Raw genomic sequence first — 27790 nt, forward strand, 5'->3', positions numbered from 1 at the left:
TGCGGAAGGGTGCACAGACCTGTGGGGTGCTACCCGGCTCAGCTCCAACCCTGTACTTACACCTAGCGCCTTCTTCAAACTCAAGTCCAACTTTATTTATTTATTTTTTTTTTTTTTAATTTTTTTTTCAACGTTTATTTATTTTTGGGACAGAGAGAGACAGAGCATGAACAGGGGAGGGGCAGAGAAAGAGGGAGACACAGAATCGGAAACAGGCTCCAGGCTCTGAGCCATCAGCCCAGAGCCCGACGCGGGGCTCGAACTCACGGACCGCGAGATCGTGACCTGGCTGAAGTCGGACGCTTAACCGACTGCGCCACCCAGGCGCCCCAAGTCCAACTTTAAAAGAACTTTCCAGAAAAATCTCAAACCATCCAAACTCGTTTTTCGCTCCAGAAACACAAGAGTTTTTATGTTTTGTGAGTTCTCCAATTACTGCTTATGTTAGGATCTGCTCTAATCTGTATCAACACTTTGTATTCTTACCCTGTTCTCCAACTGCTCCGTGCAATAATTTATATTCCCAAGTTTCATGATGCAAAGATCATTTCTGGTTTTTCCTTCTCCCCACAGGCCTAAAAAGTAAACTGGGACATCTTTATAACTCAAACTTAGCATAAAATACGATTTCTGGGGTGGCGCCTGGTGGCTTAGTCAGTTGAGCACCTGACTTAGGCTCAGGTCATGACCTCACGGTTTGTGGGTTTGAGCCCTGTCAATTGTGCTGAGAGCACAGAGCCCACTTTGGATCCTCTGTCCCCCTTTTTCTGTACCTCCCCCACTTGTATTCTTTCTCTCTCTCTTTCTCTCAAAAATAAACAAACAGTTTTAGGGGTGCCTGGGTGGCTCGGTCGGTTAAGCATCTGACTTTGGCTTAGGTCACGATCTCGCAGTCTGTGAGTTTGAGCCCCGCATCAGGCTCTGTGCTGACAGGGGCAGCCCGGAGCTTGCTTGGGATTCTGTGTCTCCCTCCCTCTGCCCCTCCCCAACTCACACTCTTTCACTCAAAAAATAAACATTAAAAAAAATAAAAAGTTTTAAAAATGCTATTTCTGAAAATCACGCTGAAACAAGCAATCATTATGTATCTAAAACGATAATAAATTAACATAAAACCTGAAAAGCAACATAAAGCCACGACCACTCCTCAATTAATAATACTAATTCAATCAGGTAAGGTAAATGTCTGAGTTGGATATAAAAAGAAATGGCAATGTGTTACATCCAAATCAAGGATTAACTTTAAAGTTGCAAAAATGAACCACAGTAAATTCAGCAACAAAAAAAACAAAATCTGATTCACATATGGGCAAAGGGTAGTACAGACACTTCTGCAGGGACATACAAATGGCCAATAAGCATGTGAACAGATGCTCAGCATCACTAATCCTGAGGGCACTGCAAACCAAAACCACAAAAAGGAGACAGACAATAGAACGGTGGGCGCCAGGGGCCAGGAGGGGCAGGAATGGGGGTTAGCGTTTAATGGGCACAGAGGTCCAGACCCATAAGGTGAGTGAGCTCTGGCACGGATGGTGGAGATGGTCGTACAATGCTGTGAATGTGTTCAATACCACTCAACTGCACACTTAAAAAATGGTTAAGATGGTCAATTTTATGTTATGTGTATTTTAGCACAATTTTTTAAAATAGGAAAACAAAAAAAGAACCACCACAGTAGGGCTGTTTAAGGAAAGGTAAGAAAAAAGTTTGGAGATTAGAAAGATTAAGTGCAAAAAGAGAAAGACGGAGAAACAGTCCATAAACACAATACCTTTAAGTTTGGTGTAGTTGTGAAGGAGTGGGTCAGCGGAAACCATGCACGGCCACCAAGGGTAACCGGACACTTTGGACCACACCAAGTCGCCAACACTGTATTTCAACAGGTGGTCTTTGTCTCTGCCAGTATTTGGACAGGACTCTTTCTTAGCCGCAACCTGAAAATGAACAACAAAATACATACTAACAATCTAAGTACCCCTAAATCCAATCTTCTATCCAAAGATTACGCAGGCTAGAGGTTTCTCTCACTCACTCACTCACACACACACACACACACACACACACACACACACACACACACACACGGAGAGTGCCTCCCCTGCTATCACTTCATCAAACCACACACAGCAGGTACCCGACTACGAAGGGCCCTACATAGCTCTATTTCCTTGGTGTGGTGGGTGGTCTTTAATGGTGCTTTACTCAGCTAGTCAAATAAGTTATTTTCGTGGAAGCGTGGATCCATACTCTGACCCTCCCGCGCCCCCCAGCCATGTGTCTGTCAGTTCTCGGGAGCACTTGTGTCACCCGGCACAAAAGGACCCAGGGTGGCAAGAACCTCAGGAGGGCTTGGCAACAAGTCTCAGCTCCATTGTGATCTGGGTCCTAGGGATCTCTGAGCCTCCATTTCTCTTCCTGAGAACATGAGTCACTTAGGAGCTGGAGGCCTGACCGGGGCCACTGCCGTCTCACTCCTCTCTCAGTCCCTCCAGTGGGACAAGCAAGGTCAGCACGGCTCCTGGCCTCCTCCTGAGTGTCACTTCCCGAGCCTTCTCCTAGAGCTCTACATACCTGGGCAAGTTGCTGGACTTGTTTGGGCCTCAGTTTCCTCGTCTGTAAACCAAGGATAAGGGCTCTGAGATCTCACTGTGTGTTATGAGGACCCGTGCGCACGGTGCTGAGGGCTGGCACACAGCTGCTACGTGCTGGCTCTCCGATTAGCCCACAGCACCCCAGCTTTGCATTTTCGTGTCCTCTAAGCCACGTGAGAGCCCTATGTGGAGGATCACCACCCCACTCTGAAGATGAGAGTCAAAACTCAGGTGTTTACCCAAGTTTATCCAAACCGACTGGCAGAGCAGGAGTAACTTGCCCCAGCCTCTTCCCTATGAACGAGCAAGGTCCCCCACAACCACGCGAACTCCAGACCCTCGTTGCATCAGCCCAGCTCGCTAAGTTCATCTATTTTTTTTTTTAAATTCACCGTTGCAATACATTAGCAAGAGCCAAACAGCTCCTGAGCACTCACTTTTCTAAACCTTAAAAAATCTTCATTATGTTAACGATTTCAAGGGAATTTTGAACATTCTCCCTTTTATCTGTGGAAACTGTAAATAAACTTCCTCAAGTGTAATTTTAAACTAAATACTCCAACCTCGGTGATGATACCAACCCAAAGAGGTTTCAGGCTCCCTCTCCCTACCCCTGCAAGTGGGCCTGGAGCTTCGACTAAAGACCAAAGGACCCCAGGCCCCTTCCAGCCTCTGTTCACATAGACCACAGACACCGCCAGCCCTTGGCACCCTCCCTAGTTCCTTCTGCCAAGGCCAAGGCTCCTTGGCCACTTTACATGGCTTATACTCATTTAAGCAGCGGGCCATCGCAGGGCCACTTTAAGACATGGTGGCATAAACCCCTACAGTCCTTCATCACAAGCAGGGGTTTCCACCCGTCTTTGATGACTGAACACCTGCTCACACGTGTTCAAGTGCTGGGCTCCGCACTGGGAACCAAGAGCGTGAAGGTACAAGGCAGACCCAGTCCTCAAGGAGGCGGACCGTCGGCGGGACCACCGGGGAGAGGAGACAAGAGCGGATGGCAACCCATGTGGAAGGACAGGAGCCCCCCTGCACAGCCCCCTCCCCCCCATGGCACCAAGAAGCCAGATCCCAGCACCCGTCGTCGTCAGGCTAAGTCCTGAAGGTCAAGGGGTGTGGAACTGGCCAGACCTGGGTCTAGAAACTGGTTTTACCTCTTTTTATCCATTTCACTCTCCAACACTTAGTCAAGTCCCTAGTTTCACAACTGGCTCTGCGGGGCGGGCCGCTGTGAGACTTAACACAGGGTCGCCTGCAGCCGGGGGCCGAGCCACAGCCCGGCTCCCTTGTCAGCCCGGTGCACCCAGGGCAAGGGGGCACCCTCTCCTCCCCTGTGCCCCGCGTCCCACGCCCAGAAGGGGCCTGGCCGGCGTGGCTGCTGCCCTCAACTCCCCCACCCCCCCCACCCCGGGCCACGCCTCCTCACAGGCACCTTTTTGTCGGAGGGACTCGAGATCCTGGACACCAGCGCTGCCTCAACAAGACCGTGCTCCAGCAAGGAGTCGTACTTTATGCTCCGCTTCCTGTTCCTTCTGGCCTTATTTTCCGGTTTTTGTCCATGTTCTTCCGACTGGGACACGGCAGCAGCACTGTCCCCACAAATCGAAGACTCAAAGAGAGGTTTCCCGTTCATGTACGTTTTGGTGATCTTCAGCTTAATCTCCGGAGAGCCGTTTTTGATGGGGGTGGTGCTGGGCGGCGTCCCGAGCGCCTTCACTTCCTGGGACTCAAAGCGCAGTCTGGCATCATGAGCACCAGGTTCGCCATTAAATACACGGGACGTCAGGTCCTTCAGCTTCTCGGATGGGATAAAGGGAAGTGCGTCGTGGCCGTTGAACTTCTGCATGACCCCCTCCTGTAGACTGGTCGAGAGCTGGGCTTTGCTGAGGAACACGGAACACTCACGATTCACTTCACAGTTCTGGGTCTTCCCGTTCGTGCTGCCGAGGGTCTCTGGTGCCTGCTTCATCTTGACACACCTCGCAATCTTCTCGACAGAAAGAGGACCCTTTTGATGCTAAACTGCATTCAGCCCAGACGCTCCGTATCTAGAGCACTACAGTGTTAGAAAAACAAAAAGAAAAAGAAACATCACGTTGAGAGCCTAACAGACGTATCCTGACACCTCTACGGCTTTGTGTGGTTTATCGTGAGACCATGTATGACGTTTACATAATCCCTCGGTCATAGGAGGCAGCTCCAGTATCACAGAAATGAGACAGAGTCACAAAATGATAAAGTGGAAAGGAAAGGGAAAGGGGAAAGGGGGAAGGGGAAAGGGAAAGGGAAAGGGAAGGGGAAGGGGGAAGGGGGAAGGGGGAAGGGGGAAGGGGGAAGGGAAGGGGAAAGAGGGAAGGGGAAGGGAAGGAGAAGGAGGAAGGGGAAGGGAAGGGGAAAGGAGAAGGGAAGAGGAACGGGGGAAGGGGAAGGGAAGGGGAAATGGGAAGGGAAGGGGAAAGGGGGAAGGGGAAATGGGAAGGGAAGGGGGAAGGGAAAAGGGGGAAGGGAAGGGGAAAGGGGAAAGGGGGAAGGGAAGGGAAGGGGAGGGGAAGGGGAAAGGGGGAAGGGGAAGGGAAGGGGAAATGGGAAGGGAAGGGGAAATGGGAAGGGAAGGGGGAAGGGAAAAGGGGGAAGGGAAGGGGAAAGGGGAAAGGGGGAAGGGAAGGGGAGGGGAAGGGGAAAGGGGGAAGGGGAAGGGAAGGGGAAATGGGAAGGGAAGGGGAAATGGGAAGGGAAGGGGAAAGGGGGAAGGGGAAATGGGAAGGGAAGGGGGAAGGGAAAAGGGGGAAGGGAAGGGGAAAGGGGAAAGGGGGAAGGGAAGGGGAGGGGAAGGGGAAAGGGGGAAGGGAAGGGGGAAGGGGAAGGGAAGGGGAAAGGGGGAAGGGAAGGGGAAGGGGGGAAGGGGAAATGGGAAGGGAAGGAGAAAGAGGGAAGGGGAAGGGGGAAGGGGAAGGGGGAAGGGGGAAGGGAAGGGGAAGGGGAAGGGAAGGGGAAAGGGGGAAGGGAAGGGGAAAGAGGGAAGGGGAAGGGAAGGGGAAGGAGGAAGGGGAAGGGAAGGGGAAAGGAGAAGGGAAGAGGAACGGGGGAAGGGGAAGGGAAGGGGAAATGGGAAGGGAAGGGGGAAGGGAAAAGGGGGAAGGGAAGGGGAAAGGGGAAAGGGGGAAGGGAAGGGGAGGGGAAGGGGAAAGGGGGAAGGGGAAGGGAAGGGGGAAGGGGAAATGGGAAGGGAAGGGGAAATGGGAAGGGAAGGGGAAAGGGGGAAGGGGGAAGGGAAGGGGAAGGGGGGAAGGGGAAATGGGAAGGGAAGGAGAAAGAGGGAAGGGGAAGGGGGAAGGGGGAAGGGGGAAGGGGAAGGGGAAGGGAAGGGGAAGGGAAGGGGAAAGGGGGAAGGGGAAATGGGAAGGGAAGAGGAAAGAGGGAAGGGGAAGGGGAAGGGAAGGGGGAAGGGAGAAGGGGGAAGGGAAGGGGAAAGAGGGAAGGGGAAGGGAAGGGGAAAGAGGGAAGGGGAAGGGAAGGGGAAAGGAGAAGGGAAGAGGAACGGGGGAAGGGGAAGGGAAGGGGAAATGGGAAGGGAAGGGGAAAGGGGGGCGGGAAAAGGGGGAAGGGGAAGGGAAGGCGAAAGGGGGAAGGGGAAGGGAAGGGGGAAGGGGAAGGGAAGGGGAAAGGGGGAAGGGGAGGGGAAGGGGAAAGGGGGAAGGGGAAGGGAAGGGGGAAGGGGAAATGGGAAGGGAAGGGGAAATGGGAAGGGAAGGGGAAAGGGGGAAGGGAAGGGGAAGGGGGGAAGGGGAAATGGGAAGGGAAGGAGAAAGAGGGAAGGGGAAGGGGAAGGGAAGGGGGAAGGGGAAGGGAAGGGGAAAGGGGAGGGGAAGGGGGAAGGGGGAAGGGGAAAGGGAAGGGGGGGGAAGGGAAGGGAAGGGAAGGGGAGGGAACCACTTTTAAGGGGGAGAACACAAAAGTCAGGCCAGGAGACACAAGCCATGCCACCACCACGAGCCAGCAGTGTGGCTGTGACAAGCGGCTCATCGGCCCCGTGAGATTCACTACCACGGTCAACACTGCTGAGCCATGGCGTACTTTCGCACCGTGCCGTTCGGGCCGCTGGGGGACCCGCGAGCATTAGGAAGACCCCTCAGGCTGCCTGTGACGATGAGGTCTTTGCTGCAGGACTGCAGTCCCCACGTGGGGACACCCAGTGACGGCATCCAAGCCCAAAAGGCAGCCAGGAACAAGGAACAGGCGGGCACCCCTTCACCAAGAGTGCACTGGGACCCTCCGAGGAGGCAGCACAGCGGCGGGGGCGGCAGGGAAAAGCCAAGTGCGCGAGAGTGCACACACCAGAGGGGTCCACACGTGCACGGCAGCCGCTCCCCATGCTGCCCGAGGACAAACGTCTGGAACCGATTTTTATTGTTACCACTGGGGAGCTGCTACAGACGTCGACTGGGGAGGGGGCAAGAAGCCCGCTAAATGCCCTTCTCCGCACAGGACAGCCCCTACGACACAGGATCATCTGGCCAAACACGCCGACGGTGCTGTGGTGGAGAGACCTCCAGGGCAGCCACGAGGGCTTGTGGCCTCCGGGGCTTCCACCCAGACCTCGCAGGAGACACAGGAAAGGAGAGCAAACTTAACAGGCCAAGATCCGGCTCGGCTTCACGCACACCGGATGGCCTGCTAACACCAGGAGACGTGGGAGTGCACGTGGTTTCGCTCACGCAACACTTTTTTAAAGGCAAATGATTCCAGCCCATGTCAGACCGAAGTGGGCAAAAACATAAAAAAACAGGGATGCCTGGTTGGCTCAGTCAGTAGAGCATGTGACTCTTAACCTCAGGGTGGGGAGTTCAAGCCCCACATTGGGAATGGAGCCTACTTAAAAAAATAATTACGGGGGCACCTGGGGGGCTCAGTCAGTTGAGCGCCTGACTTTGGCTCAGGTCATGATCTCACGGTTCAGTTTGTGGGTTCGAGCCCCACGTCAGGCTCTGTGCTGACAGCTCGGAGCCTGGAGTCTGCTTTGGATTCTGTGTCTCTCTGTCTCTCTGTCCCTCTGTCCCTCCCCTGCTCGTGCTCTCTCAAAAATCAACATTAAAATTTTTTTTTTAATTATGTAACATATGTATATATGTCACAATTACTTGAAGACACAAAGAGAGACAAAAGCAGGAAGAAAATAAATGGGACTCTGCTCCTCAAAGAAAGGAACAGTGCTGGGCGAACGTCCTGGCTTCTAGTTTCGTGACTAAGGAGGGTCTGAGAGGACCCCTGGAACACCCTACAAGAAGTAAGACTCCCAACGGGTGAGAGCCGTGGAGGAAGAGCTCCAGATCCCGCAGACAGACTGTGCCCAAATCCCAGGCCGACACATATGTGGGGCAGAGACCACACAGCCTGGCTTATAAAGTAAGCGAAGCAGGATTCCAGCTGCTACACGAAGAATAAACCACAAGACCACTTTTAAGATCAAAAGCACAGTGAGATCCCACCTCACACCCGGTGGGATGGCTACTCTCAAAAAAGTACATAAAGTAACCAGTGTTGGCGAGGATGTGGGGACACCGGGAGCCTATGCGCTGTCGGTGGGAAGGAGAACAGTGTGGAGGCTCCCCACAGAACCAGAACCAGACCCACCACGGGATCCAGCAACGCCACCCCTGGGTGTGCGCCCAGAAGAACGGAGAGCAGGGTCTCCAAGAGGTGTGTGCACCCCACATTCACAGCAGCACCGTTCACATCAGCGAAGACGAGCAAGAACCCAGAGCCCGTCGACAGACGCGCGGGTGAGAAAACGTGGTCCAGCCACACGGCGGAATGTTCCTCGGCCTCGAGCGGGAAGGACGTCCTGCCGCCTGCCACCACACGGATGGACCTGGAGGACATTGTGCTCCGTGAAATAAGCCGGTTGCGAGGGGACAAATACTGTACGATTCCACTTACAGGAGGTCCCTGGAGCGGTCAGATCACAGAGACAGAAGGCAGCTGGTGGAGCCGGGAGCTGGGGGGAGGGAGGACGGGGAGTTGGTATTTGATGGGCGTTAGAGTTTCAGACTCACAAGATGAGGACTTCTGGGGCTGGATGGTGGGGACGACTGCACAGCACGGCGGACGTACTTAATACTACTGAACGGACACTAAAAATAGTTAAGACGGGGCACCTGGGTGGTTCAGTTCATCATCTGACTCTTGATTTCAGCTCAGGTCATGATCTCAACAGTCGTAAGATTGAGCCCCAAGTCAGGCTGCCTGCTTGGGATTCTCTCTCTCCCTCTGTCCCTTCCCCACTCACACACATGCACAATCTCTCTCTCTCAAAAAACAACAACAACAACAACAACAAACTAGTAAAGATAAATTTCATGTTATGTGTACTTTAAACAGAATTAAAAGTAAAAAAAACACTACCACTCTTAAGGGGAACATAACAGAATCCAGAATACAGCATATCATCAAAATATCCAGGATATGACCCCAAATTACTAAACATATGAAGAAACAGGGAAACCACACAAACCAACCCTGAAATGGCCCAAATATTAAAATCCAGCAAATAAGAATTTTAAAACTTTTTTTAATTAAAAAAAATGTTATTTGTATTTTAGAGAGCGAGCAAGCACGCACAGGCAGGGGAGGGGGAGAGAGAGGGAGGGAGGGGTAGTGAGAGAGAGGGAGAGGGAGAGAGAGATCGAGCGAGTACACAAATCCCCAACAGGCTCCATGCTCAGCGCAGAGCTTGATCCCACAACCCTGTGATCTTGACCTGAGCTGAAATCGAGAGTCCACCACTCAACCGACTGAGCTACCCAGGCATCCTAGCAGATAACAACTGTAAAGCATCCATTATAACCATGCTCAAGAACATAAACAAAAATGTATTAATAAAATAATAAACGGGAAATGTAACAAAGAAATAAAAACTATTTTTAAAAAAAGAGCCAAATGTAAATTTTACAAGAGAAATACTGTAACTGAAATCAAAGCATCATTGGATGGATATTAAATATATATCCAAAGTATATTAGATATGTCAGAAAACTTGAAAATAGATCGTTAAAAATTATCTTGTCTAAAAACAGAAAAATGCATTTAAAAAAGAAAGAGGGGCATCTGATGGCTCATTAGGTCAAGCTCCCGACTCTTCATTTCAGCCCAGATCATGATCTCACGGTTGGTGAGTTCAAGCCCCATGTTGGGCTCTGTGCTGTCAGTGCAGAGCCTATTTGGGATTCTCACTCCCTCTCTCTGTGCCCTCTGCATTCTTTCTGTCTAAAAATAAATGAATAAACTTTAAAAAAACAAATAAAGTGAGTGAGCGAGCCTCAGCAATCTACAGAACAATATCAAAACGTCTGGATTCCCACTCACACCCACAAGGAGAGAAGGAAAAGAATGAGACAGAAAAAATATTGGGGGAAGAAACAGCTAGAAGTATTTCCCAAACTGGGTGAAACATAAATTTATAGATGCAAGAAATGCAGCACAATAAACATAAAAGAACCCACACGCAAGTGCACATCAGTCAAAATGCCGAAACACAAGATAAAGAGAGAATCTCAAAAGCAGTCAGAAGAGGGGTGCCTGGGTGGCTCAGTGGGTTGAGCGTCTGACTTGAACTCAGGTCACGATCTCGCGGTTCATGGGTTCGAGCCCCGCGTCGGGCTCTGTGCTGACAGCTGCTTCAGATTCTGTGTCTCCCTCTCTCTCTGCCCCTCCCCCGCTTGCACGCTGTCTCTCTCTCTCCCTCTCTCAAAAATAAATAAGCACTAAAAGAAAAAAAAAAAAAAGAATGAAGGCAAAAATACATTTTAAAAGAAATACAAGTTAATAAGCTATCAACAGATCTACACTACAAGAAATGCTAAAGGAAGTTCTTCGGGGGAAGAAAAATGAGACCAGACTAAAATTTGGATTTTTTTTTTTTTAAGTTTATTTATTTTGAAGGGACAGAGTGTAAGCAGGGGAGGGGCAGGGGAGGGGGGAAGATAGAATCCTAAGCAGGCTCCACACTGTCAGTGCAGAGCCTGATGTAGGGCTCAAACCCATGATCTTTGAGATCATGACCTGAGCCGGAATCCAGAGTCAGACACTTTAACCGACTAAGCCACCCGGGTGCCCCTGAAACTTGGATCTTTAAGAAGGAAGGAAAGACACCAGAAGTATTGAATAAATGAGTAAATGTAAATGACTATTTGTTCCTCTTAGTTTCAAATTCATGTTACCAAAGCAAACTTTATGATTGTGGGGACCGTAACTTAACAAGATACGTATGACGACTGTGGCATGGGAGAGGAAGTAAATCAATCTAGACAGTTGCAAGAATCTTAAACTTTCAATGAGGTAGAATATTAACTCTAAGCAGACCCTGATGAGTTAAGTGTGAAAACTGCCATCCTAGTTAGAGCAAAACCACAAACAAAACAATGCTAAGAATTAGAGCCCGCCGAGAAGTCAAGAGTTTAGCTGCCGACAGTTAAAGTTTGGGATATTTTACACAAAAATTCAGGTTTCTGGCTTCTCTCAGAAGGTACCCAGGATCACAAGGCTAGAAGTCCCGGGGCCAGGATTCAATGTCAAGCCTAGGTTTACGTGAATCACAACCTGACGTATGAACCACACTTTTTAAGATGGCTGGTTCCCATTTTAATTCCTTAAACATATTAAACCTGACTGTTTTAAGTTTGTGGAGTTCACAAGTCTGTTTTCGCTGTTGTTTTTTTAAGTTTCATTTGTGTTGCTGGTCTCCTTGCCTCGTCACTGTCTCCTCCTCCCCTGGGCGTGGACGGCTGACGCCCCAGGACCCCACCTGCAAGAAGTCTCCAAGGCGCAGGGCCGCCACAGGCCACTGGCCTTCACCTCCCGCGTAGCAGCGCAAGTCAACGACCACTTTGTCTTATGTTTCTAAAAGTTCTGCTTTTTACCGAAGTCATACCGATAAATTAGAAAGTCTTTCACCGTGTCGAGCCTTTCAAGAAAAACCAACCGTAAGCGAGGGGTGGGACGCCTGAGAGGCCCAGAGGGGCTCCCCACCGCCCCGCAGGGACCCGTCATTCTCGCCGGGAGGGGAGGCAGGGGTTTGCCAGGAGGAAGCTCGAGGCACAACAGGCCAGAACCCCCGCCCTGAAAGGACAGTGTATTAGCCCCAGGCCACATTCGCTTCCAGCCGTCTTTACACGGAAAAAAGGAGAGCGAGAACTCCAGACAATAGCACCCACAGACTTGGTGGTTCGGGCTTACTCGGGGGTGCTCGGTACCTGAGAACTGGAAAAGGAAGTGCACGCAGCACCCCGTGGGCCTCCTCTGATCAGACTGCCCGCCACCCAAAACAGCCCGCGGCGGGTACTCGCATCCCCTTTCCCGGGCGCGGACACCGCGACACCCGAGTCATAAAGCGGGAAGGCACAGGGGCAGCGGCGGTCCAGCCCCCGGTGCTGCCTCCCACAGGTGTGGGTTGGAGGAGTGAAAGTCGGCCTCCTCTTGAAGCCAGGTCTCATCTGCCCTTCCTCAGAGGCGATTCCCGTCACAGGTTCACGGGGCATCCTTCCAGCCTCAGGCGTGCATCCGGCAACAGAGTTGTTTCGCGGGTCCGTGTTTCCACAAATGCGATCACGCACCGATCAACCTGTCTTTACTTCCCCGTGTCGGTATATACCAGTCGAGCTCAGTCTCCAACTGCTATGCCTTGTGCATCACATAAATATCATTCCCGCTGCTTAAATTACTCCAGAACGTAGAAAATACTGGAAAGTTTCCCAAAACATTATAGAAGGCTGGCATAGCTCTCATACCAAAACCAGAAAATTGCATGCAAAAGAGAGCTATAGACCAAGATCAGTAAAAAAAACACCATAAATAATATCACAAAACAGAAGTAAATCAAACCCCGTCACTACTACGCTAAAAGATGCCAGAGAGGATTTACCCAGAAACGATGATTTGGTATCAGGAGCTCTATTAATGTTGTGTCACCGTGTTAGCACACTACAGGAGATTTCTGAGGAAGGTGGTCAAGTAGTTTCTTCTTTTAAAAAAAGCCAGCTATGCTGCCTAATTCAGAGCAAGAAAGGGAAACCTTCAGGTCCAGGAAGGAAAAGCAAACAGCAATCAGCCTCAGCGGGCAGAGCCCGCAGCTGTGAGTGAAGCAGAGCTCAGGAACAAAGCGAGGGCTTGGGGCTCCTGGCTCCCCAAACAGAGCCTATAGCAGATCAGAAGGGTGTGGAGGGCAGCGGGCTGGAGTGGCTCAGGGCACAGCGTGGAGGCCGCTGCCTAGCCTGGAATCTGGGCTCCAATGCTTATTAACCATCCAAGTGACAGCATGCTCTCCTCCACACTCCACCTCCTGAGGACAGAGGACCGACTTCACAGGGCGGTTCTGAACACTGGGGAGGAAGAGCAGGCATCACCCAGAGCAGGCCGGAGTGCCTACTGTCACAGTGCCATCGGCATCTGAGCCGACGGCCAGCCTGGGGCAGGGCCCTCAGCAAATACCCACCAGAGAACACCGGGGAGACAGAATCACTCTGGAGAAATCTGCCTCAGAGGCTGTGGTATCTCAAATCCTGAGCCAGGAAACTTAAGTAAAAACCTCTCTAGAATGAGTGATGCTGGCAGGGCCCCGCAAAGGCAAGCTGGAAACTGCTCGGGGGATCTCGTACAACCCAGAGCAGGCTGGAAGATCTCCCTGCTGCAGGAAACCAGGAGAAAGAGATCACACAGCACGCAAACCCATCACCAGCAGAGAGGAATACCCAAGGAGCCAGGCACAGCTCCTAGCTCCGGAGAACGAGCTCCTAGCTTCCACAGAGTAAGAACAGGAAGTTATTTTTCTCACAATTTGCAGATTTGGAAAAGAAAAAGAAGGCACTGGAATTAAAACAGTTGAGTTGAATACAGCAGACTAACCACAGCTAAATACATAAATAAACTAATAAATTAGAAGATAAATCTGACCAACTCACCAAGCCGTATGGCTGGTAAAGACACGTAAAATATTTAAGAGGGATTAGGAGACACAACATTCATGTTTCATTCTTTCAAAAGTTTCTACACTGCCTATGCTGTGCCAGACACGGGATTTTAGGCGCTGGGGCTACACTATGGAGCAAAACAGGATTAAAAACATTCTGCCATCCTAGCTAATGCAATTAAGACAAGAAAAGGAAATACAAGTATACAGACTGGGAAGCAGAAAACAAAACTGTTGTTCACTGATGACATGGTGTCTATGCAGAAATCTGAAAGAATCAAAAAAAGTCCTGGAACTAATAAGCATTCATATCAACATTAGAGGACACCAGGCTAGCATACAAAAAAGTCAATCACTTCCCTACATTAAGCAATAAACAAGTGGAATTTGAAATTAAAAACACCATTCACATTAGCGCTCCAAAAAATGAAATACTTAGGAATAAATCTAACAAAACATTTGCAAGACCCTTTGAAGGAAAACTATAATGTTTTTATTTATTTTTGAGACAGAGAGAGACAGAGCACGAGCAGCGGACGGGCAGAGAGAGAGGGAGACACAGAATCTGAAACAGGCTCCAGGCTCTGAGCTGTCGGCACAGAGCCCGACGCGGGGCTCGAACCCACGAACCATGAGATGGTGACCTGAGCAGAAGCCAGACGCTCAATTGACTGAGACACTCAGGCACCTCTTGAAGGAAAACTATAAAACTCTGATAAATAAAATCAAAGAAGAGCTAAACAAATGGAAAGATGTTCCATGTTCATGGATAGGATGGCTCAATATTGGCAAGATGTCAGTTCTTCCTAACTTGATCTAGAGGCGAAATGTAATCCCACTCAAATCCCAGTAAGCTACTTTGTGGATATTGACAAACTGATTCTAAAGTTTATGTGGAGAGCCAAAAGACCCAGAAGAGCCAACACAGTAATGAAGGTGAAGAACAAAGTAGGAGAACGGACACTACCTGACTCTGGGGTTCCTATGAAGACAGTACACTAAGGAAGGTAGTGTTGTACTGGCAAAATCAGAGATAAGTGTTCAACAGTAAAGAAGAGACAGACCAGGGGCGCCTGGGTGGCGCAGTCGGTTAAGCGTCCGACTTCAGCCAGGTCACGATCTCGCGGTCTGTGAGTTCGAGCCCCGCGTCAGGCTCTGGGCTGATGGCTCAGAGCCTGGAGCCTGTTTCCGATTCTGTGTCTCCCTCTCTCTCTGCCCCTCCCCCGTTCATGCTCTGTCTCTCTCTGTCCCAAAAATAAATAAACGTTGAAAAAAAAAAAAAAATTTTTAAAAAAAGAAGAGACAGACCAGAAACAGACTATCATAAATACAGTCAACCGATCTTTGACAAAGAAGCAAAGACAATACAACGAAGCAAAGACTTTTCTACAAACAGTGCTGGCACAATGGGACAACCACATGCAAAAAAAAAAAAAAAAGACTCTAGACACAGACCTTAACCCTTCACAGAATTAACCCAAAATGGATCATAAACTTAAATGTGAAATTTAAAAAAACTACAAAACTTCTAGAAGACAACACAGGAGAAGACCTATACGACATCGACTTTGGCAGTGACCTTTTATATACAACACTAAAGGTACAATCCGTGACAGAAGTATCTGATAATCTGCACTTCATTAAAAAAAAAAAAAACAAAAAATACCAAAACAAAACACCTTACCTTCTGTGAAAGACAAGGTCAACAGAATGAGAAGACAAACCACAGACTGAGAGAAAAAATTTGCAAGTGACATCTGACATAAGACTGTTATCCAAAATATAAAAAGAACTCTTAAAACTCAACAAGAAAACAAACAACCCAACTAAAACATGGGCCAAATACCTTAAAACAAAACACCAAAGAAGAAATATAGATGCCAGATAAGCATATGAAAAGACGTGCAATATCACAGGTCATCAGGGAAATGCAAATTAAAATGAGGTAGAACTCCACACACATCAAAATGGACAAAATCCAGAACACTGACAACACCAAATGCTGGCAAGGATATGGAACAAGAAGACCTCTCCTTCACTGCTAATGGGATGCAAGATGGTTCAGCCACTTTGGAAGACAATTTGGTGGTTCCTTACAAAACCAAACATAATTTTATCATAACAACTAGCAATCCCATTCCTTGGTATCTACCCAAAGGAGTTAAAAACTAACATCCACAAAAAAACCTGCACAAAGATGGGCTCTACGCCATGTGGAGCCCACTGCAGGGCTTGAACTCACAGCCTTGAGATCAAGACCTGAGCTGAGATCAAGAGTTGGATGTTTAATTGACTGAGCCACCCAGGCACCCCTGCACACAGACGTTTACACCAGCTTTTATTCATAATTGCCAAAACCTGGAAGCAACCAAGATGTCCTGCAGTAGATGAATTAACAAACGGTGGACCATCCAGACAATGAAATATTACTCACGCTAAAAATAAATGAGCTATCGAGCTAGGAAAAGATACGGAGGAACGTTCACTGCACGCTACCTTGCACGCTAGGGAAAGAAGAGATTACACACCGTATGCTTCCAACCGCAGGACATCCTGAAACAGTGAAAAGATCAGTCAGTGGTTGCCAGAAGGAGGGCGATGAATAGGCAGAACACAGAGGATCTTTAGGGCAGGGAAACTACCGCGTAGGATGCTGCAACGGTGGACACCTGCCGTGATACGTCTGTCCAAAACCACACAACGCGCAACATCAAGGGCGGGCCCTGATGGAAACTGTGAACGCCGGCGATTAAGACACAGCCGTGCAGGTTCATCGAGTGCAGCAAAGGTACCACTCTGGTGGAGAATGTGGGTAACAGGGAAGGCTATGGATGTGTGTGGGTGGGGGGCAGGGGTATACAGGAACTCTCTGTACCTACCTTCCTCTTCATCTTCCTGTGAATCTAAAACCGCTCCAAAAAAGCTAATTCTGCCCATCCAGAAGAATTTAAAGCAGAGACTCAAAAGATGTTTATAAGCCAACAATCACAGCAGCATTATTGATAATATCCAAAAGATGCCCGCCTGTCCATCAGCAGGGAATACGCAAAATGTGTACATAGACAGCGTCCAGCCGCGAAGAGTGATAAATTCCTGCACACTACAATATCCGTGAACCTTGAGAACATTATGCCAAGTGAAAGACAGTTATAAAAGGAAAGGTACTGTTTTTTAATTTTTTATTTATCTACTTTCATCTTATTTCAGAGAGAGCGTGTGTACAAGCAGGGGAGAAGAGCAGAGGGAGACAGAGAGAGAGACAGAGAGAGAGAGAGAGAACCCCAAGCAGGCTGCCCACTTGGACTCCATCCCACAGCCCTGGGATCATGACCTGAGCCGTAATCAAGAGTCGGGACACTCAAGTGACTGAGCCACCCGGGCGCTCCTTTTTAAAAAATTTTTTTTTTATTTTTTAGTAATCCCTACACCCAGTATGGGGCTCAAACTCATGACCCCGAGATGAAGAGTCACATGCTCTTCCAACAGAGCCCCCCCATTTTTTGACGTTTATTTACATTTACTTTGAGAAAGAGAGTGAGTGTGAGTGCAGTGTGAGCACAGTGGGGGTGGGGCAGACAGAGAGAATCCCAAGCAGCTCCGTAGCTGTCAGCACAGAGCCTCACGTGGGGCTCGAATCCACAAACCGTGAGATCGTGACCTGAGCTGAAGTGGGACGCTTAACCGCCTGAGCCCCCAGGCGCCCCTTATTTACGTGTGTGTGCACGTATGTACTTACTTTTAGGGCAAACAATGTACAACTCCACCTACACGAAGTACCCAGAGTGATGATATTCATACAAAGTGGACTGGTGGCCGCAAGAGAACGGAAGCAGGGTGGGGGCTGGTGTTCGATGAGGGCGGGGTGTCGGTTTGGGAAGTGAGACGGTCCCACGGATGGAGGGGGGTAACGCCTCCACAGAGGTGAACGGACTTCATGCCACTGAAGTCCACACTCAAGAATGGTGAGAATAGTAAATTTTACGCCGTGTACAACCGCCACAAAAGAAAGGATACTCTGCCCTCAGGAAGCTGACGTCCCAGTGGAGTTCTGGGAGAGACGGGAGGATGCGGGAAAGGCAATTTCAAAGGGATGATGATGGAAATTTTCGCAGAGACGAAAGGAAATCATGTTTTCAGACTAAAAGAGCGGCCAGGGTTCTAAGCAACATAAAAGCAAATCGGTGTTTAGAGCCATGACTGAACATTTAGATGAACGCATTCTCCTAAGACAGCTCATACCACGTTTAAATAGCTGTAATTATTTAAAACTCCACCCTGACGTTGTTGACTTTAGGCCTCGCCACACTGAAGCCACACAACATGAAGGACAAAAAGACAATCTTAAAACCCATAAAGAATAAGCTAACTAGGGGCACCTGGCGGGGCTCAGCCGGTGGGGCATCCGACTTCGGCTCAAGTCACGATCTCACAGTCCATGGGTTCGAGCCCCGCGTCGGGCTCTGTGCTGACAGCTCGGAGCCTGGAGCCTGCTTTGGATTCTGTGTCTCCCTCTCTCTCTTCTCTTCCCCCACTCATGCTCTGTCTCTCTCTCTCTCTCAAAAATAAATAAACATTAAAAAAAATTAAAAAAGAAAACATGACTGCTGGGGCACCTGGCGGGCTCAGTCAGTTGAACGTCCGACTTCGGCCCAGGTCACGATCTCACGGTTTGTGGGTTCAAGCCATTCATTGCTTCGGGCTCTGTACTGACAGCTCAGAGGCTGGAGCCTGCTTCGGATTCCATGTCTCCCTCTCACTCTGCCCCTCCCCTGGTGTGCACTCACTCGCTCGCTCTCTCTCTCTCTCTCTCTCTCTGTCTGAAATAAACATTTTTTAAAAAAGATTTTTTTAATAAAAATAAATAGGGGCGCCTGGGTGGCTCAGTCAGTTGAGCGTCGACTTCGGCTCAGGTCATGATCTAATGGTTCGCGGGTTCCAGCCCCGCGTCAGGCTCTGTGCTGACAGCTCGGAGCCTGGAGCCTGCTTCGGATTCTGTGTCTCCCTCTCGCTCTGCCCCCCCTCTGCTCATGCTCTGTATGAGTTCCATATGCACATCCCTTTTACAAAAGAAATGCTAAAAGAGGCATGGTAGCAAGAACATGAACCCAGAAGAAAGAACAGAATGCAAAAAGTAAGGGGAAAGAGATAATTCTAAAACAATTTTTATATTTAAAAAGACTGTGAGAATATTTCTCACACGCATGTACACTCCTTCCGGAAACCGCAATAAAAATGACAGCAAAGGGGGGCGCCTGGGTGGCGCAGTCGGTTGAGCGTCCGACTTCAGCCAGGTCACGATCTCGCGGTCCGTGAGTTCGAGCCCCGCGTCGGGCTCTGGGCTGATGGCTCAGAGCCTGGAGCCTGTTTCCGATTCTGTGTCTCCCTCTCTCTGCCCCTCCCCCGTTCATGCTCTGTCTCTCTCTGTCCCAAAAATAAATAAACGTTGAAAAAAAAAAAAATTAAAAAAAAAAAATGACAGCAAAGGAATTTCAAGAACTGCGTGAACCCCCAGGGACACAGGCAGCAGAGGGAGTGGGGCTGCAGGTGCCCCGCGTGGGGGGCCCGCAGGGACCGAAGCCGCCTCACAGGCACGCGGGAAGAGAGAGGCCAGTAGCCCAAGTCCTCTTGTGCATAAACATGGTCCCTGTCAAAATGTCTTCCAGGAACGAATGTAGCGCATGATCGTGGTAGAAAGGAAAGAAAACACTGAAACAGACTGAGAAATGAAACTATGGAAGTTAAACCGAAATTAGCAGCTCTGAGCTATGGGTGGCTCTTCCAGGGGGCAAGTGCAGGGCGCTACGCACCCTCCCGCTGCCGTCTGCGACGAGCTCTCCAGGGCTACGTAATGGCCACCTCGCGTGTCACAGAGCACGTGTCACACGACTGCACACGTCAAATGGCTGGGCAGGGCCACATGGAACGGAGGAGGGTCTGCAACGTGAAACAAGGCACGCTGCTTTCAGGAGAAAGGGACAAGTCGCCCAGGAAGCAACGATCGGCATTCAGAACGACTTACGGGCACCAGGCCTGCTCCAGCAGCACCTGGAAACAGAGCGGCAGGTAAAGCACATTCTGTATTCTTGTGGAGCTAACATTCCAGAGGAGCAAGACATTTCAAAATACAGACGGAGTATGTGAAGGAAACGAGGAAGGAGAAAGACGGGGTGGAAGGCACAAGATGGCGGGAAGAGTGTCCTCCCCAGACCAGAGCTGGGCACTCTCCAGAGCTCATCCCCTTGGGGCCCCGCTGTCCCACACCCCGGCCACTCGAGCATTGGGCCGCGGCCTGTGCTGTCCATTCTGGGAATCCAACCGAGCAGAATCACCGCAGAGAAGTCTCGATGCTGGACAGCAGGAAGGCCTTCAGGACATTCCCTAGAGCCAAGCCGGCGGAGGGATCAAGCTCTTGGGTCACTCCCCCAGGGGCAGACGAGAGACTTACCCAGAAAGCCGGGAAACCGTAGCCTACAAATAAATCCGACTTGCAGACACAGACGCAGCTCCTTCCGTACTCCCTTGCTTTCTAACATGTCACGCTCATCTGCCTGGAATATACTTTCCTCCTGCCTCCGCCGAGTGACGACCTCCATCCTCACAATGAAGACTGCCGTGGGACGAACACCGAAATCAGGATGGCTCGCTATAGAACCAGGGTTGAGGGCAACGGCCACTCCAAGTCTCTCATGAAAGAGAAGTTTTACTCTACAAAATTTAGAATTTATAGCAAAAGTCTGCTTCTCCTGCAGAAACGCACCCAGAACAGTCAGGACTTTATAAATGACCCGTTTCTTGTTTTGTTTGGAAGCTTCGAGCCTCAGGCCGCTCTCGATGCTAGCCTTGGGCCTACTGGTCTGCTTGCCTCCCCTGCTGCTCCAATCCTAACCTCGTGATGATACCCAAGTTGGTATCTTCCTTGGTCCCATTGCTGGTTTTTACTCTCGGTGTGACATGTCAACATCTCTGGACCCTCCTACGCCGCTGGTGGGGACGTGAAATGGTATGGCTGCTGTAGAAAACAGTCTAGCCATTCCTCAAACAGTTAAACACCGGGCTCCCACGACCCAGCAATTCCACTCCTCGGTGTCTACCCAAGAGAGAATTGAAAACATACGTTCATACAGAGACTTGTACAAGAATCGTCACAGCAGCAGTATTCATAAAAGCAAAAAACCCCACCCAAATAATAATGATAAACTGAGGAAAGAAATGTGACCTACCATACAATGGAATAGTCAGCCATAAAAAGGCCACACATCATATGATTCTATTTATAAGAAACATCCAGAACAGACAAATGCATGGAGCCCAAAAGGAGAAAGGTGGTTGCTGGGAGCTGGGGCATGAGAGGGGCTGAGAGTGACAGCTAGGAGTACTGGGCTCCACACCAGAACGACGAAAACAGGCAAGAATTACACGGTGCTGACGGTTGCAGAACCCTGAGACATACTGAGCAAACAGAAAGGAAAAAACAAAAAATAAAAACAAATAAGAAAAACATTGAAGTATAAATCTTAAAATGGTTTAAGTGGTGAATTTTATGGTATGTGAATTTTACCTGGTTTTTAAATATCAATTTATTTTGCTGAATAGGAAGGGTATTAAAAGCATATTAAATTGTATTGTTCATAGCTGTGAAATATTTTTTCCTATTTTCCCTGTAAAATACACCTGACGCAGAATGAGAATTCACCACACGCGGCAGGGGCATCTGCTACAAAAACTGGGAAGAGCTGGTGTAGGTCCAAGAAATATGCAGCCCCAGCCCCGTCCCCGCTGGACACAGCCTGGAGTCTAGTCTCCGGACGGGGTGCATCGGAGGGGCGCGCTACCGGGTGGGGGGGGGCGGGGGCGGCGCTCAGCGCAGCAGCGATTTCTAAGACAGCTGCCAGGACCCAGGGGGAAACGCCCACCAAGCCTGACGGTGGGGTCCCGACCAGTCAGCCTTCAGTCAAGCCCCCCACCCAGACCTTGCCACCGGCTCCAGGACCTCCATCTTAACAACAAACCTTCGCTGAGAGGGGCAATCAGAACAGCGAGGAAACTCGCCACGAGAAACAAGAATTTACAAAGGCAAAAGCGAAGCCGCAGCTCAGAGGACACCTCGTACAGAGAACGGGAGAGCCCTCGATGTGACCCCACGGGCGTCCAAACAGACACAGCCTCCCACTCGGGTATTCTCTGCCCACCTCTGGTGACACGGTGGCCTCTAGGGAGGTGAATCAGGTGGCCAGGGTATGGGGTGGGAGAGAGATTTTCACACCATAACGTTTTAATTCTGAAGCAGGAGAACGTATCATCTAGGCTCTTCGTTAGATTTTTAAAGGAACATTATGAAAATGTAAAAATATTCCCGAAATAATTAAAAACGACAGCACTGTCTGTAGTCACATTCCAATACCACTAAGGGGACAAAAAGAGACAAGACATCATAATCTCCTAGTCTTGCCAAAGGGCAGAGAGGAAGGAAGGAGCGAGGGAGGGAGGGCGGCAGGAAGGGAGAAAGGAGGAGGAGGAGAAGGAACAGAGGAAGGCAGGAAGGAAAAGAGAAACACTGGAGAGAAAAAGAAGAAAATCTGAAGATCATGCTGACACAACAGCCATGTGGTAAGAGTTCCAAACAGAAACAGAAGGTTTTAAAAATGACAAAAGAGCCCTAAACAGACATTTGTCCCAAGAGGGCCCGCAGACCGCCAGCAGGTACACGAGAAGATGCCCAGCACCACTCATGGTCACAGAGAGGTCATTCAGAGCCACAGTGAGGACGACCTCACCCCTGCCAGAATGGCTAGCATCAAAACACAAGAAACGAGCACGGGCAAGGAGCGTGTGCTGCTGGTGGGAACGTGAATTTGGTGCAACCACTGGGGAGGCCAGGATGGAAGTTCCTCAAAAAAATTAAAAACAGAAATACCATCTGAGGAGTGTCTGTGGCTCGGTCGATTAAGCGTCCCACTCCTGATTGTGGCTCAGGTCACGATGCCACGGTTCGTGGGATGGAGCTCGAGGTCAGGCTCTGGGCTGACAGCACGGCCTGTTTGGGATTCTCTCTGCCCCTTCCATGCACGCTCACGCTGTGCTCTCTCTCAAAATAAAAAAAGACATCAAAGAGAAAGAAGAAACAGCACGTGACCCAGCAATCCCATTCTGAGCATTTATCTGAAGGAAACAACATTGCTATCTGAGGTATCGGCTACCCACGTTTAGTGCAGTGTTATTTACAACAGCCAACACGTGGCAACAACCTCTGTGTCCATCAACCCACCAGCTGATGAAAAAATATGGTAGATATATACAATGGAATACTAGTCCATTGTATATATCAAAAAATTGCCCCAATTAAAAAAAACAAAAACAAAAACAAAAACAAAGGAAATTCTGCCATTTGCAACCCAGACGACATTATGCTAAGTGAAATAAGCCAGAGAGGGAAAGCCAAAAACTGTGTGATCCCCCTTACATGTGTAATCTGAAAAAGAAAAAAGAAAAAAGTCACACTCATAGAAAAAGAGAGTAAAACAGTCAGGGGCTGGGGGTGGGAGAAACAGGAGAACATTGGTCAGAGAACACAAACTTTTGTTTTGTTTTGTTTTGAATCTGAGAGAGAGAGAAAGGGCACACCTGTGCTCGCACAAGCAGGGGAGAGGCGCAGAGGGAGAGAATGTGAAGCAGGCTCCAGGCTCAGCAAGGAGCCCAACCCGGGGCTGGATCCCACAACCCTGGGATCATGACCTGAACTCACCGACTGAGCCACCCAGGTGCCCCAGAGAATACAAACTTTCATTTATAAGATCGAAGATATAATATACATTATGGTGACTATAGTTAGTAATGTATTTCACTTGAAATTTGCTAAGAAAGCAACTTTTAAGCACACTCACCACACACAGCTTATATTGTACGCTTGAAACTAACATAACACTGTATGTTAACTACACTAGAATTAAAAACATCTTTTTTTTTTAGTATTTATTTTTGAGAGAAAGAGACAGAGAGAGGGACAGAGACAGTGCAAGCAGGGGAGGGGCAGAGAGAGAGGGAGACACAGAATCTGAAGCAACTCCTGGCTCTGCAGAGCCTGACACAGGGCTCGAACCCACAAACTGCGAGATCATGACCTGAGCCAAAGTCAAGACGCTTAACCGACTGAGCCCCCCAGGCGCCCCTAAAAATATTTTTAAAGGTAACTTTTAAGTGATGGATAACTTGATTATGGTACTCACTTCACAACGTATACGTATATCAAATCATTACCTTGTATGCTTTAAATATGTAACAATTTCGCTGGTTATACCTCAATAAAACTGGAGAAAAATAGAAACACAGTCAAGATTTTTTAATTATGGAAGAACTAACTCAAAATGTCCCAGAATCAAATGGTTAAAAAGACCCACCAAGTCATCAAGTGCCAGCATAATGAATGCAGAGGAGACCCATGGCCGGGAAGGGGTGAGGGGTGGGGGGGCGGGGTGCAGATAACAGGTCATAGGCAAAGAATCAGAAACCGCGATAGCATCAGTGTTCCTAAAAGAGAAAATGCACATGGAAAGCCCCAAAATACTGAAGCGATGCACTTCAAATTAGTGAGAAAATTATTTCCAATCCAAACCACATACCTAGCCAAGCTATCAACTGACATAGGAGATTGTTTTAGCATGCCAGGTCTCAAAAAATGTCGCCTCCCTTGGGGCGCCTGGGTGGCGCAGTCGGTTAAGCGTCCGACTTCAGCCAGGTCACGATCTCGCGGTCCGTAAGTTCGAGCCCCGCGTCGGGCTCTGGGCTGATGGCTCAGAGCCTGGAGCCTGTTTCCGATTCTGTGTCTCCCTCTCTCTCTGCCCCTCCCCCGTTCATGCTCTGTCTCTCTCTGTCCCAAAAATAAATAAAAACGTTGAAAAAAAAATTAAAAAAAAAAAAAAAAAAATGTAGCCTCCCGGAGCACATTTAAGAGAAGCACCACAGGTCAAAGTAAATCACAGAAGACAAGAGACCCAAGAATTGGAGGTCCACCTGTGAAGCGAAGAACACGCAGCCGTGTCACAGGCCCGTGGGGACCCAGTCTGGAGCAGGAGGGCAAAGAGCTCCGAGGTCACCGAAAGAAAAACATGGCAGTGACAGAGTCCAGCTGACCATCACTAAAGGCTCTTTACACGGTTCACCTGGAAAACCTGGGACTGCATTAGTAATAGACGCACAGGAGACCGGGCAAACGGAAAACAACATAATGGTTTCCACTAAGGAAACACGAAGGCAAATATTACCCATCACACTGCATGGTTCAGCTGAACAATGTAACAGTTGCTAAATATCCATTTAAACCAAAAACTGTTACAAAACTGTTGCGGACTAAAGATGGCCCAAAACCCTCTCTCACTCCCCTGCACAAAGAAATGTCTATGTTTCCACGCCCTTTGTCTGGTCTGGGGCTGTGACTGCTTTCACGGAAAGAGCATGACAAGGGCAATGCCACACCAGCGCCTGCCTAACCTTGGAGAGCAGCCACCACCGCGCTGAGAGGAAGCCCAAGCAGCCTTGTGGGAAGGCCCACCTTGGGGAGAGCAGAGGCCTGCAGCCAAGAGCAGAACTGCACACAGATAAACGCTAGGTTTTCAACCACCGAATTCTAGAACAGCCCACCACGCAGAAATAGATTCGCCAGCACCACGATATTGGGAGGAAGCAGGGAAGGGAGTGGGAGGCGAGGGGACAAGAAAGATCCTTAACTCCCAAAGATGGAACCTGACACATAACATGTAAACCTCAAAGTTCTCAACTGTGCAAAATGAGCAAGTCCTTTTTTTCAGAGTGCAGATAGAGTCTACAGAAACGACTAACAAGAGTGCAGCGGCTGCCTCAGGGGATAGGGGAGCAGAATTTGTTCTTAGGGTTCGTGGTCCAGTTCGATAAAGGAGAAGCTAAGCCAGAAACAGCCATAAACATTTTAGTTGGTGAGGTTATGTTTCCTTCCTTCCTACATTTCTGTATCATACCAATTTTTCACAAAATGTGTTTTCTGATTTTAAAGTTATCTGTAATAGGGGCGCCTGGGTGGCTCAGTCAGTTGAGTGTCCGACTTCAGCTCAGGTCATCATCTTACGGTCCGTGGGTTCGAGCCCCACGTCGGGCTCGGTGCTGACAGCTCGGAGCCTGCTTCAGATTTTGTGTCTCCCTCTCTCTCTCTCCTCCTCCCCCGCTTGCGCACTCGCTCGCTCTCTCTCTCTCAAAAATAAAGATTAAAAAATTTAAAAATCATCTATACTAATAATTAGGCTTCCTATTTCGCCTTAATGATGTGTCAAGAATTCACGCATCCTTGAAAGTAGGACTTCTGTGAACTCCAGCGGGAACTCAAACTCGGGCTCTGCTCCACCCCTACCCTGCCCATCACTCCTGTGCCCAGCGGTTCATGAAGGGAGAAGAGCAGCGAGGTGGCGGCAGGATATGAGCAGCTACAAAGCAGCAGCCCTGAGATCTCGGCCGCGCGCGGAGAACAGGTAGCTGGCGAAGACCCCGGGAGGCAACACTGGCTTCTGTGGGACGCAGACAGCCCACAAAGGGGCTCAACCACGAGCGGCCGCCAGGTCCAATGCAACAGCAGGTGCACGTCCCTCCCACACCCGCGCTGGCCACGCTGGGCCCCACAAGGAGTCTCCCTGGGGGACTCAAGAGGCTGCCGGTAAAGGAAGAGCGAGGCCCTATCATTAAAACCTAACGGGCCGCCGAGGCAGATTCCCTCTGCCTCAGACACTTATCAACCTACAAAAACAAGGAAGGCCCCTCTCCAAAGGAAGCAGAGAGGGTAACAATCCAGGATTTCTTCTGAACCAGGAGACAGCCCTCAATCACACTCCACTGACCCGAGGCGGGCGGCCGACGCGAGAGCACAGGACGCCACCTGCGGATTCACACGGGTCCCGAGAGCAGCCGAGAGCACTGTACTGTCTGAGAGACGCTCGCCAGCTTGGCCTCCAAAGGTGGGCCATGGACAACACGAACCACTCCTATTTTCTCTCAAACAAGTTATAAGCGGTTGAATTTTAAGGAAACAAATGCTTTTTTATACAACTTTCAGAATTAGAAAACAACGCAATGACCTGTTAACGTGATGCGTAATCCCGACTCGGGTCCCACAAAGCACAGAGCTTCAGAAACAGAACGGGAGAGAGGAAAACCCACCACGCTGCTCGGTCAGCAGTCCCGCTTGCAAGCCTTCATTCCGGGCACTGCTGCTTCCAACAAAACACGCTTGTCCTCTCCCACCTGAGGAGGACTAAGCCGCCCGAAGTCAGACAGCTTCCCCACGCCCTCAGGCCAGACCCTCCCACAGGAATTCCACCAGATGAGAATCAGGGGCCTCGCGACCAGACGCGGGACAATGCTCGGCAGCACCCCAGTCACACGCAGACCAAAACCTGAGCGGTTCTAAGTCGCCCGCGCTCCCTCCTGCTCACCCCCCGAGGCCGTGGCGGGTGGCTGCGGCCTGCTCTCGGATCTGGTCACGGGGACTGCATCTGGTGCTGACCCCTCAACAGGCAATTGTCTGTTCGGCTCACACACGCCGAGTGCTTGCAGGGACACAGAAGTGAACTAGAGACAAGGGCCCTACCTTCAAGAAGCTTCCACTCAAGGGGGAGGGGCAATAAACAAAGTAATGGCTGTTGTGGATAAAGATAATCAGCCAGGGGGATCTGGGGAGCAGACAGGACGCAATTTCAAAGGCGGGGGGGGGGGTGGGGGGATCAACGTGAGCTTCACTAGGAAACTGATATTTCCACGAAGACATCAACAGAAGTTTTCATGATTCTTTAATAGGCTGTTCTTGGTTTCTGAACCCTGAAACCAAAGTAGATATAAATTGTTCTTACAGAAGAATATTTTGTCTAGATGGCGAATGGCACCCCATCCATCTGGTTTTATCAGACAAAAACTTAGGGGCCACCCCAAACATCTCTCCCATCCCAAACAACAGGTCTTACCGGTCTTATTCCAGAATCCTTCCTACACACACCCACCTACTTCTCCCCACACCCACCACCTCGGCACTAGCCTACCACCAGCATCCTTCACCGGACAAACACCGTGAGGTCCTAACTGGCTTATCAATCAGCAAAGTCACAGGCAGTTCTCCTCGACGTAGAAAGCATCACAATCACGTGAAAAGCTCATCTGAACACAGGTGCCGGGCCCGCTCCAGAGCTTAGGACTCAAAGAGGCCAAGGACAGGCCCGTGAAC

General features: G+C 49.7%; 1 protein-coding gene across 6 annotated transcripts in view; it reads right to left on the reverse strand.

The window, feature by feature from the left end:
• NSD2 (nuclear receptor binding SET domain protein 2) overlaps positions 1-27790 on the reverse strand; it is a 92832-nt gene that overhangs the window by 57678 nt on the left and 7364 nt on the right. For 5 of the 6 annotated variants that reach the window (XM_045474802.1, XM_045474805.1, XM_045474806.1 and 2 more), the window contains exons 2-3: positions 4033-4656; positions 1775-1937 (exon numbers count right to left, since the gene is read on the reverse strand). In XM_045474802.1, coding sequence (XP_045330758.1) covers positions 1775-1937; positions 4033-4569 — 700 coding nt within the window. In that variant the 5' untranslated portion in view covers positions 4570-4656. Of the gene's footprint in view, positions 1-1774; positions 1938-4032; positions 4657-27790 lie in introns of those variants that run through there. The other variant, XM_045474807.1, reaches the window with a different exon arrangement.

Source organism: Leopardus geoffroyi, chromosome B1 (genome assembly GCF_018350155.1).
Source record: "Leopardus geoffroyi isolate Oge1 chromosome B1, O.geoffroyi_Oge1_pat1.0, whole genome shotgun sequence".
Classification (NCBI taxonomy): domain Eukaryota; kingdom Metazoa; phylum Chordata; class Mammalia; order Carnivora; family Felidae; genus Leopardus; species Leopardus geoffroyi.